This window comes from Pectinophora gossypiella, chromosome 7 (assembly GCF_024362695.1).
Source record: "Pectinophora gossypiella chromosome 7, ilPecGoss1.1, whole genome shotgun sequence".
Classification (NCBI taxonomy): Eukaryota; Metazoa; Arthropoda; class Insecta; order Lepidoptera; family Gelechiidae; genus Pectinophora; species Pectinophora gossypiella.
Genome location: NC_065410.1, coordinates 11,223,322 through 11,238,287, shown reverse-complemented (window position 1 = coordinate 11,238,287; position 14,966 = coordinate 11,223,322). Strand labels below are relative to the sequence as shown.

At 37.3% G+C, this 14,966-nt stretch overlaps 3 protein-coding genes across 4 annotated transcripts in view; 1 reads left to right on the top strand and 2 right to left on the bottom strand.

The window, feature by feature from the left end:
• Positions 1–5,458, top strand: part of LOC126368462 (lipase member H-A-like) — a 27,828-nt gene extending 22,370 nt beyond the window's left edge. The window contains exons 6-8 of the mRNA XM_050012475.1: positions 3,905–4,096; positions 4,572–4,743; positions 5,393–5,458. Of these exons, the coding sequence (XP_049868432.1) occupies positions 3,905–4,096; positions 4,572–4,743; positions 5,393–5,450 (422 nt within the window). The 3' untranslated portion in view covers positions 5,451–5,458. The remainder of the gene's footprint in view (positions 1–3,904; positions 4,097–4,571; positions 4,744–5,392) is intronic.
• The window catches only part of LOC126368427 (aldehyde dehydrogenase X, mitochondrial-like), a 24,345-nt gene extending 9,382 nt beyond the window's left edge, over positions 1–14,963 (bottom strand). Inside the window, exon 1 of one of the 2 annotated variants that reach the window (XM_050012424.1) lies at positions 14,865–14,963. In XM_050012424.1, coding sequence (XP_049868381.1) covers positions 14,865–14,894 — 30 coding nt within the window. In that variant the 5' untranslated portion in view covers positions 14,895–14,963. Of the gene's footprint in view, positions 1–383; positions 487–14,864 lie in introns of those variants that run through there. The other variant, XM_050012423.1, reaches the window with a different exon arrangement.
• Positions 5,549–14,966, bottom strand: LOC126368428 (aldehyde dehydrogenase X, mitochondrial-like). Its single transcript, XM_050012425.1, has 11 exons — positions 14,865–14,966; positions 12,397–12,501; positions 11,473–11,740; positions 11,272–11,388; positions 10,492–10,679; positions 10,087–10,189; positions 8,875–9,056; positions 7,380–7,544; positions 6,659–6,816; positions 6,292–6,366; positions 5,549–5,735 (listed from the first exon to the last, which is right to left on the bottom strand). The coding sequence occupies exons 1-11, from the start codon at positions 14,892–14,894 to the stop codon at positions 5,660–5,662; spliced, it is 1,467 nt and encodes a 488-aa protein (XP_049868382.1). The 5' UTR covers positions 14,895–14,966; the 3' UTR covers positions 5,549–5,659.

Below are 14,966 nucleotides of genomic sequence, written 5' to 3'. Positions count from 1 at the left end.
GCTGAAGGCTCTCACCCGGTACAGTCATGAGCAATATAATGTACCCACTTTAGGACTCTGTCGCACTAACATATTTGACATTTAGTGAGACTTACAGTTCAATTTGTCAAAAAAGTTAATGTGACGTAGTACCAAAGTGTATACATATTAATGCTCGTGACCGTACAATATTTAAGATAACAGGCCTGAGGGTGCCCAGTTGATCAAGATCGAAGCATACTGACATCCTAGTTTCTGCTTATCCCGGTAGGATACAAAACTAGTTGAATTCCACACCCTAGTCTAGGCATTACTGTCTGGAATCCAGATCAAAAATAGCCCTGTATAATCATCTACTAGGCCATTTGCCAATAAAGTAGTGAAGAAAATAAATAAACACATACCTTAGTGTATTTAACGTCCACTTTCACCATTTTTCCTGTTTATTAGAATTAGAATGTTCTATATAGACGTCCTCTCCTACCCGTGGTCGCCGGTCGACTGAGACTGACAAATAGATTTTGAACTTGAACTTGGGTGGTATAACACTTTAGCATGATCGCAATAAAGTCTAAATTCCATTAACAGGTTGAATTAATCTCCATTTTGTAATTGATTTATGTGATACTGTGTAAAAGTTAAAGGCGATTTATTTTGAGCTCTACTGCATCGTGATAAATGTCACGGTGTATTTTTAGAATTGAAATTAACATTTGTTAAGATAACAATTGTTGTTATCGGTCGGGCATTATGTTGACACATACGGTAGGTGCACTGTTTGGTATCATCGTTACATAAGAATTCAAACCGGTGCAATTGGTTTTGAAAGTAAACAAAATTCCGGCGGTTTTTAATATTTTAGCAACACACAACTGTAGGCTACACTAAAAATAATTATTACCCGCCAACTCTTAGTCGAAATGCGAGATTAATGTTTTTTTGACGATAACATGAAAAGTACTAAACTGATTTTGATGGAACTTGCATGATTCCCTAAGTTAAACGATTCTTAATCCAACACATACATAAACAGCCTATATACGTCTCACTGCTGGGCACAGGCCTCCCCTCAATCAACCGGAGGGGATATGGAGCATACTCCACCACGCTGCTCCAATGCGGGTTGGTGGAGGTACTACGGCTAATAGCCGGGACCAACGGCTTAACGTGCCTTCCGAAGCACGGAATCATCTTACTTTTTCGGACAATCAGATTTTTCAAGCCTGAAAAGTCCTTACCAAACAAAGGACAGTCTCACAAAGTGATTTCGACAATGTCCCCATCGGGAATCGAACCCGGACCTCCAGATCGTGAGCCTAATGCTCTAACCACTAGACCACGGAGGCTCTTAATCCAATAGTTATTGCAATTATATTAAACGAATTCCAACGTCTTGCTGTTCCCTACTAAAAGATCCTTTATACAAAAGACATCAACGAGATCTTTGTTATTGGTTTGGGTTGGTACTATTGTTTTTTGACCAACTTTAAAACTACTGAGCCGATTTCGATAAAACTTTCACTATTGTCTAAGTTGGTAAGTTGTTTTCCATAGAGGCTGTTATATTCTTGGAAACTGTGTCGTTATATTCTTAGACCACCGAAATGATTATTTTTCGACAATTCGTTGTCAAGCTATCTACTTTATAACAATGATTGTCGGTAAAACTAGCCACGCCCGAAATGTCTCCTCACAATCCATTATCATTGTCATATTATATTTTCATATTTATAATTATTTGCGTAAATTGTCTGTTATCATGCGTGGTATATGGAGATATGTACCTAGGTATAGTGTTCTTGTTTGGTGTCGTATAAATTGTGTCCCGATAATGTTTATTGTTTCTGAGAATTATTATTTGACTTAATTAAGTAACTAACAAACAGGATACAGAGTAGCATTATGGCTTTTGCGTGAAAATAAGTTCAATTTAAACCTAACCTAACTACGGAAAAATTGCGCTCTAAATAGTATCAAGGGGAACATAAATACATGCAAACACTGCGCTTAAACACATAACCCTCCATTTTCCGTCGCTGTAGTAGTATACTAAGTTCATTTCCAGTTCTTGACCCTTCAAGAGACGCCCTTTTAACCCAATGAACAATTGTACAATCAAAGAGCAAAAGTTCAGTCACTGAGCCCAGCGAATTATTTGCAACCAGTGGTGAAATTATGAACCAGTGGTGAATTATTATTATTATTATATACTTGTCATAATTATAAAAAAATATGTTTTTGTAGGTGTTTTTGGTCTACTACAGAAGTCTTAAGTGCAATCAGTAAAATTACTTTTAAGAACCTGATTGGACTTATGCCGCTTATCGTACCTACATAATTTTGCTCGCTGCCTAGTCTATATTATTTATATAAATACTTACAACTATGTCTATCTTTGTGCAAAATAAAACTTTCTCTTTCAGCTAGAAGGAACATTAAAAAAAATAGTCTGCAAATATCTATTGTACTTAATTGCAATATTAGTCAAAGTGCATTGTTACATTCTGATAGTATGTGAATGGTTGGTATATCTGTTCTCCATCGATCGATCAGACAGGTTACGGAGCATACTCCACCATGCTGCTTCACTGCCCCACACGCTAGTTAATTTAAAAAGTTACTATCAAATCGAATTATGTTCAATAAACTGCTTGGGCGTACCGCCGCAGCTACGCCAATAATTTGAAAATGCCTTTTGCGACTTATTTTTTCTACTTTTCTCTACATAAGTATAAGTATACTTACGTAGTATGTATGAGTATATATAAGTATGTATGAAACAGTCTTCAATTTGAAATTAAGTCTTGCGCTAAACCACGGAATAAATACAATACACACTTAACAAACTTCCATATCCATATCTATTATTATTATTATTATTATTAATAGCCCTCAATGTCCCACTGCAGGGCAAAGGCCTCTCTTCCCTTCTTCCACTCCTCCCTGTCCCCAGCCATATCTAGATTAAGTAAATTAAATTCATCTTTTTTGGGGTTTTGACAATAAAATACCAGATAATATTTTAAATTTGTCAGAGAATAAATTTAAAGCTCACGTGAAGCTTACTTTATGTAAAAAAGTTTATTACAAGATTAATGATTACCTAAATGATAAAAATGTCTAGTATTGAATGTGTTTCTCTAGTTATTAAATAACTTGTAATGTACCCTCATTGATTTAAAAGATGTGTTGCTGTTGCAGTTTCTTGTCATTTCTTCTCCTCAGCCATAACACCTTGTGAAATGACGTAAATTCAAAAATGTTACATTGACCTTCAACAAGTTTATCCATGATAATTACATTGAATAAATGATTCTGATTTCTGATTTCCATACTAATATTATAAAACAAGGGAGTAACACTCTGTCTCTCTCTGTCTTTTTCAATTTGGTTTGATGAAAATTGGAACATAGATCGGTTGTTTTCAAATTATACTGAATAGGATGGTTTCCAACTAGTCAAATCAGTTACTTTTTAATAAAAGTCAAAACACGAAATTACTATGGAATTTGTATGAAAAAGCAACCTGTGACGTCATATAAAAAATGTCGCACTATTATTACATTTTACTTTATTGAAATTCGTAAGTTAAACAGAAAAAAAGAAAAAGTTTTTTGTGAATATCAAAATGTGCCAAGTTTGGAACTGTCATATAATTTTTTCGTGGAAAATTGGGGTAATTGGGAAAATTGGGAATTGAAAAATTCCTTTTTCATGTCGGAACCGAGGATACTTTTGGATCTTTTTCATGTCGGAACCCAATTTTTCACGAAAAAATAATATAAAATTTCGCCACCAAACTTGAAATTTTGAGATTCACCCATTTAGTAATCAGAACTTCATAATTTATCTTTGACCTAGGAAACTACCCAATTCTTGCGCTCCAGCATTTGAGTTTGGATTGAAATATATTTTTTTTGTTCAGGTCTAGATCCAGCTCGCCCTCTAGTATCAGCATATGGCTCCCGGCTGTTTCGGCTTGGAAGAGATGACGCTCACGTGGTGCAGGTCATCCATACGAACGCCGGTTTCCTGGGCGAGACTGGCCTGGTCGGCCACGCTGACTTCTGCGTGAACGGTGGAAGGTTGCAGCCCGGCTGCAAGGGACATTTCATGCGTAAGTTGTTTTCGTAACATAACAGACATAAACTCACGACTATATCCTAATGGGGTAGACAGATAAACTAAGTACCCACACCTCACTGAGTTTTCTGTGAGACCAACGTGATGGGTGGTGAGCCGTATCGAGCCAACGGTGATAGTGAAAACTGCACTCACTCGTTCTTTTTCTTAACGTTTTATAATATACGTTTCATTTGGCACAGAAGGCTTCACCGAAAGAACTTATGGAGCATATTCTACCATCGAACTCTTGCGTTGCATTGAAGGAGAAACATGCAAACCGGGGGGTTCGAATTCTGGAGCAACTCTAGTCTGGAGATCTGAGATGTATTACTTAGATATTAAATAACCCAGTATATTCTGCTTTGAATCGCCAATTAATAAAATCATTCAGTTCATCTCTTCCTTTTTTCTATTATCCTAGTCAATATGCAACTAAACTACTTCTTACCTCAATGTATTATATACAGGTATAGCTCGATGTAGCCACTTCATGAGTTCATGTTATTTTGCCGCGAGCATCAAGAAAAAAGTTCGCATGGTCGGCGTGCCTTGTGACACCACTTGTCCGAAAGAGCGTGGACGTTGGGGTATCCACTACAACAGGCGAGCTCTGCGGGTCAGCGAAGACACCCCTGATTCGTAAGTATTCATCAGTTGCTTGTCTTTTTATTAAAAGCACGCATTTGCTGTTTATCTTCCCAGAAAAAAATAGGGACAAAAACCGACTTGAGGGATCGTTCGTCTTTCCTAACTAGATGGCTATTATGGGCGTTGCGCTAATCACCTCTTGCTTTTTATATATCCAAAGTGTTCCATATACAACTGGATATCCAACAGAAGAGTGTCTAAGGTAGATTTTGATACTAAAACTATTGGAAATAGGTACTTTTTTCCAAAGGTCGTGGAAACCAATCTAAATCTATAGTGGAAACATTATTTGGTAACATTATATTTACTTGGGCTCTAGACAGACGGACCGCATTTCAACTGCAATCCAACCACAAATCGCAGTTCAGCGGCAGTTTGAATGCAGTTGACACGACTGCAATAGAACTGCAAACCAACTGTGCAGCACGACTGCACGCCGACTGCAACTGAACTGCAATCGGACTGCACGTTTGGTTTGCAGTTCTATTGCAGTCGTGTCAACTGCATTCAAACTGCATCGGAACTGCAATTTGGCAGTCGGAGTGCAGTTGAAATACGGTCCGTCTGTCCAGAACCATAGTCTTCTTATAGACAGTTTTAATGCTTTAATATTGGACAATCTGTTTTGTGTTGTTTACAGGGCTCGAGGGATGTACTGCGTAAGTTTGGACCACGAGGAAGCCTGTCCTTTCGACTGAAGATAAACTTGTTATAATTGTTAATTTATTAAGTTAATTTATTGATTGTAAATACTTAAGTGTTACTAGTTGATTTATTTATTAAACTGAAACAAATCTTATGGTTTCACTTATTTATTTAAATATATTTCATGAGTACAAGTTACGAATATGATTAGCACAGGGTTAGTACTTAGGTTACAGTATAGGAAAGAACTTTGATCTTCGAGTTACAGCAGAGGTTTCTTTGGAAGGTCTATGGTCACAGTCTTGCTCTCCAAGTATGGCAGTATTCCGTCTTCACCCCTGATCAAAACAAAAAGAAAAGAACATGAAAAAGTGTGTTGATCGGTATACTATAAAGTCATGTAATTGGCTGACAATCATAATTATCATAACTCGCACTTGTAATTCAAAGATGGGGTAGAGTCATAAGCACATAAGTCACCTATGGCAACCTGTACCCACATTTGGTATTAAAGTCTGGAATGGTTGTAATGAACCGTGGTCATTTTATGCTGCTTTTAAACTGATTGATTTAGCTTTTTGTGTGTCATTTAAAAAAAAGGTTTGTGTAAAAAATAAAGAACTACAATGGAAGTAGAACGTGGAATGGAATGGCAGAGGAGAGAAATCAGAGAGAATTAAAATCATTTTTTTAGGTTATGGCAATGGGTCGCTTAATCTTACAACCATAACGGCCATTGTCGAAGTGATCGGAGAACAAACTGAAAAAAAATGTCAGGTTGAGAGAACAACAACCGTAGTACACTACCTATTTTCATTTCTTTACAATGTCAAATAAAATTATAATCAGATTGAGGATGTCAATCACTAAGGTCGACACCGTTGCAATACTTACATTTCACGGCCAATTCCAGATTCTTTGAAACCACCGAATGGAGTCTGGGCAGCTACGTGCTCGTAAGTGTTGACCCTGGAATATGGTAAAACATCTTTAGTGTCCGTGGGCTGAATAGAGCATACTGAGGTCCAATCCTGGAGAATGTCTCGAAATCACTGTCATTGCAGGCTGATAATTCGATTGTCCAAAAGCAAGATTGATCCGTGCTTCAGAATGTATGTTATGCCCGGTTGCTTTTTAGATAAGTTAATATGGAGTCGTTACTTGATCTAGTCAGATACTTCTGGCGGCTCAACCCTGACTGGGTTGATGAGGTCAGTAATTAGCCTTACGATTCACACAAGAGAAGACTAGGAGAGCTTACCATATGGTGCCAGCGCGCACCTGCTTGACGAAGGCCAGGGCTGTGCTGATGTCTTTGGTGATTACACCAGCTCCTAAGCCGTAGTTGGTGTCATTGGCACGGTTCACTACTTCCTCGAAAGTATCGAACTTTAGAATGCTCTGGACGGGGCCGAAGATCTAAAAAGCAGAAGTACGAACATTGATCATCATTTTCCTGGCAGTCTGAAGTTGTGGTGGTCTCCAGTGTAAAATAGTGTAAAGAAGAGTGAGGTAAAATGAATAAAAGTATACTTCTACAATACAATAGGTATAATATAATATACGAGTATTAATGCATAAAAGTAAATGTTGATAAAACTATTAACATGACATTTGGCGCCCTAGGCGCTTAGAGAGATTACATGTTTGGTATAGACGGTTTTATCTCCGACGCAGTCGACTCACATCTTAATATTATAGGTATCGTATGCTGCGAGTTATGTTTGCCTTGGTAAAAGGCAAGGTTATTTTTTAGGCTTCGACATTAAGTATTAGGCCTTGATTTAAATATTCAACAACAACTTTAGAACCGTAAAAATGGGGTACATGTAATGTTGGTGCATAGATTGCCAAAGGAAACTTAAAGTTAAACTTTTGAAACCTAAAATATATTTTAGTTTTAGTTTTTGTAATAACACTGAGGGAGTCTTAGTGCCAAATTATTTATTAGGGTCTGAAAAAGTAATGTTCTTGTACTGTACCTCTTCACGAGCAATTTTCATGTCATCCTTGACGTCAGCAAATACCGTTGGCTCCACATAGTAGCCAAGTTTGCCTTGTCGGTTACCACCAGCCACGCACCTGGCGCCAGCCTTCTTGCCAGCATCAATGTAACCCATCACCTTGTTGAACATGTCTAGGTCAATCTGTCAAAATGAAACATTTTATTTAGAAATAATCGTAGACCGGTTTCACCAAATAGTCCTAAAGCCTTTAACGGTTTTAATCACACACCACGTAGGCCTTCCAAAGATCATGAATTGGAAGCAAACTTTATTGTAGAATTAGTTACGGTTATTAGGTTACGTTATTGTGTTGTCTAGTACTAATTGTGCACCGATTTAGAGTATTCCTTACTCCAAATTAATAGCGACGCTTTATGCAATGACATAAGGAATAGATATACTTCTCTCCAAGTTCATAAAAGGAGAGCATTATATTTTTGAAAGAAATCAATCAGAATAAGTACAATGATAATTGTACAAGTTGAGAACTATTGAGAAGTTATTGGTTGATTTAAGTAAGGAGGTACATAAATCTGATCATAAGCATTTATATATTACTATAATAATATCGTCATCATCAGCCCATTAACGTCCCCACTGTTGGGGCACGGGCCTTCCCTATGGATGGATAGGGAGATCGGGCCTTAAACCATCACGCGAGTCCAGTGCGGATTGATGCTTATTAACGACTGGTAATGCAGCCGGGATAATATACGTAAGTAATATATAGATATTATTTTCATACAGCGCTTCCCTAATATCTTAGATGTTTGTGTTTATTCATTATGAGATTGTTAATAAGTGGCGAGTGTACAAATATCTTGGTGTGTTAAACTTCTGAGTAAAATGAAGTCGACATTTATGTAAATGTACGTTACTTGCTATATCCGAGACTCGACAGACTATGAAATAAATGTTAATTTATGTAGGTACTTATTATATATGTAATCAGGTGTAAACAAATACATAGAACATAGAAACTACGTACTAAAATAAAAAAAGAACTATTGACTTTGTTGTAAGGGTACGAGTATCTATACATTATATATTATTTCCGGCTCGAAGGACCAAGATCAGGGAGACATTTATTTCTATAGTAAAAATTTACATAAAAATAGGATTTTTCTTGCAGCTCCGTTCGCGACTTTATTTTGAAAGGGACGAATGAAATTAAAGTAAGTACACACATGTAGTAGGCACAGATTATAAATTGTATGTCGTGAACATCGCCCGCGTGGATTTTTTCGTTATAAAATTTGCATTAACAGGAATAATGTAACTTTTTACTGGTGAAATATTTCTTTTAATCGGTTCAGTAGTTCCAGAGATTACTTCCTACAAATAAAATCACAAACTTAAATCTCAAAGTAAATACTTACTTACATTATAATACTTGTTACGGAAAGTAACTATGTAGTTGTTGTGACATTTAAGGCGACGATGTTAATACTAATGTACGTTACATACATACCTGAGGTCCCTGTTGTACGTCCGTGTAAGGATTTCCAACGGTTCTCTTCTTGGCGATTTCCGCAGCTTTCGCGACGAACTTGTCGTATATGCCGGACTGCACGTAGGTCCTGGTACCAGCCACGCAGCATTGACCACCGTTGGCGAACGCAGCCCTGTGCGCGAGTGCTGCGGCTTTTTCAACTGTTAATTACAATCAATTATTTATTTATTTGTACACGACAGGACAGACGACACATGAGATTTATTTCAGCTGATCAACGTGATCGAAGGCAATAAAACGTACCTACTTACAAAATAATATGACTCAAATAACAGGATACTAATATACATAGTCCTTATCGTTACAAAGATTTTTGTTATGGAAATTTGAAAGGCGAACCGTAACGTCCTCTGATTTCATTGGTAAGTACTGAATAAAATACCTAACCCACGCTACACGCCATGATATGTGTTATACGTGCGTAGCATATGCCTCGCCGGGAATATGAACGTACACACATTGCGAAGCGTGCGGCGCATGGCGTGCGTGACATGCCTTGCAATGTTTCTAAGATCCATCCCAACTCTAGATTACCTACGTCTTCTTGCTACAAATAATTTCATTTTATGGAGTATCTATTGAAATTATTTGAAGATGAGAATGATTTTGGTCGTTGCATTGAATACAGGATTTGTTTGACTCAGTTTGACTTTGAACTTGCTATGAACTTCTTTGACTTATTTTTGACTGAGTGAGAATTTTATCAAATGTCAAAATACCTACACTTGTCATAAAAATGCTGTTGGATTTTGTCGAAGAAGTTTAATAAACAATTTTTTCTTATATCTCATTTTTGGTATTTTCATCCATAGTTTTCATATTATAAAAATATAAAGGTACCTATGGTTTTCATCGCGTATTTTTACTGCCCTGGCTGATCCGATTAGTTAAAAGGGTATCTAGGTTGAAACTGAGACTAATTTGAATAAACTGCTATTTTATAAGGTGTACATCGTGAAGATGACTGTCTGATAAGTTAGTGTTTGTGTGTCTCCTCAAAAATCAAAGAAATATAATTAAATCTTCATAACATGTATTTAATTCTTGGAATTCTGGTTGATAAGGCTGGTGTGATGGAATTTATAGAAGGAAACTACTTGGAACAACATTTGTAGGAAAAAAAATGTAGGAACATAGATTTCTGCTATGTAATAAGAAAATCATATTTACCATCAGCGTCGTTGAAGACCACCAAAGGGCTCTTGCCTCCGAGCTCAAGTGTGACACGCTTCAGATTTTCAGCAGCCGCCACATTCATTATAAGACGGCCCACCTAATAATATAAGCAAGTAATATTTATGTAATGGATATCCACGCTTACGAAAGCGCTTATGACGCTCGGTAATACAATTACCAATACTAAATTAAGAGTATTATTTTAGTGTTTTATGAAATTTGATGCCATCTAAAGTTAAATTTGTATATCGGTGATCTTATGTGAGAATCTTTAGAGCTAATGCTCTAAACATAACTGTGAAGATTATGAGAGGTCTTCTGATTACTTGCGGCTCCGCCCACATTAGGGATTAAAGTAACAATCAAGTAGGATTTTTCAATTCATTATAGCACATTTACCTCAGTGGATCCAGTGAAAGAGATTTTGTCGACATCAGGGTGCTTAGCAATAGCAGCTCCAGCAGTTGGGCCATATCCGTTGACGATGTTCAGTACTCCTGGAGGGACGCCAGCTTCTTTCACTAGGGCAGCCATAGCCAAAGCAGTAAGTGGAGTCTGTTCTGCAGGCTTTACGACCACAGTACATCCTGGGGAACGATTACAATACCTTCTGTTTATATGCATTATTTATTTTGTCAGCTTACATAATCAGATAACAGGATAAAGACCTGTGCCCTATTCATCCACTTTCCTTTATTTGGGGCTCTTAGTTTCTACGCTGTCTAGTAGGTACGCATCTAGCTGTTCACGTCTTACTAACACATTACGGGCTAATGCCAACTTCACCTGCAAAGTTGGTGTATCCTGCTGATAAACGACTTTGGCAATAATATAAGCCATTCTAGGGTTCCACAAGAAGCATACTGGGAACAATATTAGAACAGAACATCTAATTAGTGATCACGTCAACAGTTGCGTTCTGGAACCGAATCAGCAGTTTTATTGTTCACTCACCAGCCTGCATTAGACAAGCGTCATAGGTTAATTGTCATAACCTCACCCCATGATGTTTAGTGTTGACATTCAAACGAGGAAATCGAAAGGACATTAAACCTGTGGACAATCCGCTCTAACCGATGACATTAACAATTGGTAGGTTTGGTTACAGCTCGCTGATTTGTCATACAACTTTTCGTTATCATGAGAATGGTTGTCGAATTGCCTAAATATATGACTCACCAGCTGCTAAAGCGGGACTGATCTTGAATGTCAACAAGGGAATCGGGTAATTCCATGGCAGTATAAGTCCACACACGCCAACCGGCTCTTTCAAAGTGTATGTTAACACCTCTCCATCTGTAAGGAGAAAGCCATATTACCATCATTAAGTATATTTACATATTTGGTTGTGTCATCAATATGAGATGATTTATTACTGACCCGCAGGAATAGTGTTGCCTGTAATCTTATCAGCTTTGCCAGCGTAGAACCTGACGATATTTGCTGCCCAAATAATTTCTGCTTCAGCTTGCTTCACAGGTTTACCACAATCCAGGGTCTCTAATTCACTCAAGTATTTAGCGTCTCTCTCCATAAGGTCTGCTAACTTATACAGGAGGCGACCTCGATGGGATGCATCCATTAAGCGCCATTCGGAATAGCGATGGAAAGCCTTCTTTGCAGCAGCTACGGCTAAGTCCACATCGGCCTAAGGACAATACAATAGACAATACATTTTTGTAATATTATTACTTTAGGAGGTATTGAGCCGCGGGTGAGAACCATTAGCATTCTAAGTTTATGGAATGTCATCTAAGGAAAATAAACACAAAAACGTCGTTAGGTCTAACGCACGCAAAAATATCAAAGGAAAGGTTTTTGCCCTCAACTTTCATATCAATGAAATGTATAGTCACCTGTTGAGCTTACATATATTAATATATAAACAGATTATACCATTGATGTATAATATAAATTACTGTAGTCAATCATTTATCAATTTTCACCTATCTGTTGTTTTCTGTCTCATAGGCTGCCATTATTTCGTCTTATTTTAAGACATCGAGCTGTCTGGATGAAGAACATACTGCTTCCTATGTGATTCTAGAATGCCCGGGAGTGACAGCATAACGGGTACAAATCAAGGGGATTGCTCGCTCTGTGAAGCCTGTGAAAATCCCCGGAGGGTTCTGAGCTTCTGGAAGGAGTAAGGTTGGCTTACAACAGCACGCATAATGGATCATCTTAAGAGTCGAAACAGAGCCCACTGACATAACATAAGACATCAAAGGGTTGCTGTGTATCTTTTTGTCCATAACGGATGATCCGTAAGATAACGTACTTATGTTATTATAGTTTGTTTACCTTGTCTCCTTCGGCAACCTGAGTGATGACGGTCTCATCCTGAGGGTTGATGGTGGGGAACGTCTTCTTGCTGACAGAGTCTACCCATTCGTTGTTGATGAACAACTGAAATAAAAGACAAATATGCGTTTTACATACATATACTCACGCCTATTTCGTACCGGGGTAAGCAGAGACTATGTAATTCCAATTGATTCGATCCTGACATACTTCTTTTGCTTCTTCCATCAATCGTTTCAACATGCACTCCGCGCTGGTTCAGAGTAGTTCAAATAACAAATATTCGTTTTATCAAGATCTAAATCTTTGTTAAGATTTCATATGAAATTATAAGCCAAATTAATTTTCTTTGGAAGATCTAGTAGACTTTGTATGTTTGAATTCACGTTTGGATCATAGATATTTGATATTACATTTTCTCTTTCTCTTTATGCCAGGTAAATGGCAATGTGCTCGCTCCTTTTTACATAGGGCTTAAACATAGCTGGCAAGGAGTGGGTGCATATTTTATACTATATATCACTGCCTACTTATTCGGGGATGCAGGGGCGTTGTTGTATTGTGTTATGATCTATTGCAATACAAGCTACCTAATATTATATGCGACTCAAAGGAATTCGAAATGTAACCGCAATTTTTATGTTTTTCGTACCTGTTATTTCTCCGTTAATGGACCTAATATAACGTAATACCTCTTGCCATGTTTAGACACGCGATAAAACACTATCGCCAATACGAAAAGTGCTCTCATTTTGTTCTTGCCAACCATAATGCCACCGAATCACGTGAGAGAGTAGATATATAACATAGGTATTATCTACTTGTTATTCCACTTACCTACACGTAGCAAGGATCAAGAAAGGTCAACTGATAAGAAACTGTAAGTCTTCTGTTCATCTGATAGATTAAAAATATAAGTTTAAAAACTAAAACGCGACTACGGAAAGGTCACAATCTAAAAAGTGTGAAACCAGAAAACAGGTGTAATTCTCTGAAATTCTTTCGAATAGTGAAGTTTAGTAGATAGCCGTGGCGGTCGTATGCCGTAGTAAGCAAAATCTTATACCAAATTGGCATAGAACCACGGCGTCACCTTATTTGTTAAATTCTGACAGGTAGTGTAGAAGTTTGGTTGGAACAGATGTGCATACACACATACATTGTGGTCAAACACATAACCCTTCTTTTTGCTTCGCCGCAGTCGGGTAATAAAATTAGACAGTGTCGAACTAAAAAATCCCTTGAAATGTCTGACTCATCAAATATTTCAATTAAAGAAGGGGATGAAACAGGAATCCGTTTTATTTGACGTCATTTATTGTACATTTGCCTCAGATGGCATTAACTACTTGGCCGGACATAATGGCGAGCGCTGAAGTCTCGTACCCGGTACAAAATCATTGTCTTCTGAAGGGATTATAATAGTATTTGAGAGAAACGGGCCTTAGTAGGTCGATAGCGATATGCGCTGAAAGAAATATCAGAAGAGAGAAAGTTGTTGTCTATTATGCCTTAGACTTACGGACTAATCCGGAGATCTGGCCCAATTGATTCAAGAGCTACAATAAATCCTAAGATAGAATCGTAAATTGATAGGCTACTAGCCTAACTCTCATATACATAGTCTGTCAACTCGAATAGAACATCATGTTGTTAAAGAAATATTAATACATCCGTTCTTGGAGGTATTACTGCGGGCGTGCAGAGAATGCATGATTTCCCATTAACTAGGCATTGTTTACCTCATGTAAACAAACAGTTACTTACTTGGAATTTGATTTACACAGCCATTTCAGAACGCACATTGTAACCGTTGACTTACATTTTACTGGTGACTTACGTTATACTGGTGACTTACATTTTACTGGTGACTTACATTATATTAGTGACTTACATTTTACTGGTGACTTACATTATAGCAGTTACTTACATTTTACCGATGACTTACATTTGAAGTTTGACGAAGAGACTTTTAACTCCAGTATGACTAGGTACTGGCAGGCATGAGTGATATTAGCATAGAAGTTTTTTTTCGCGCTGATATTTATTTACATTAGTAAGTATATGCACTAACTATTGTTTTCATATATTAGATAAATTATATATTTGATATTTTCGCGGCTACCCAAACACTCTTGTTGTTTCAAAATAATATAATTAATTATAAGTACTCCTTAGGTAAGGAATTAGTAATATTACATTAGGTAGGTATAGGTAGGTAACTCATTTGTGATAAGAGTTGTTTACTTAAGTAAATATAACTCCTGTCTTCACAACAATATTAACATATCGTCACGCTCTTGTCCCCGAAGGGGTAAACAGAGCTGTTTACTGAGTAGTAATACGCCCACTCCTTCCCAGCTAAGTCCTGTCGTCACTTTCAGTTTAACTAAGTTGATAATTAGGATAAACAATTACTCTCTATGTAAAACTCAATAAGGAATTTAAGAGAAAACATTTAAACTTACCTTAGTATATTTGATGTCGACCTTCACCATTGTGTTTTTATAAAAAATATGATTTTATTTTGACGTTAGGACGCGTGCTTCTCCCGCTGTCGACTCCCGCTG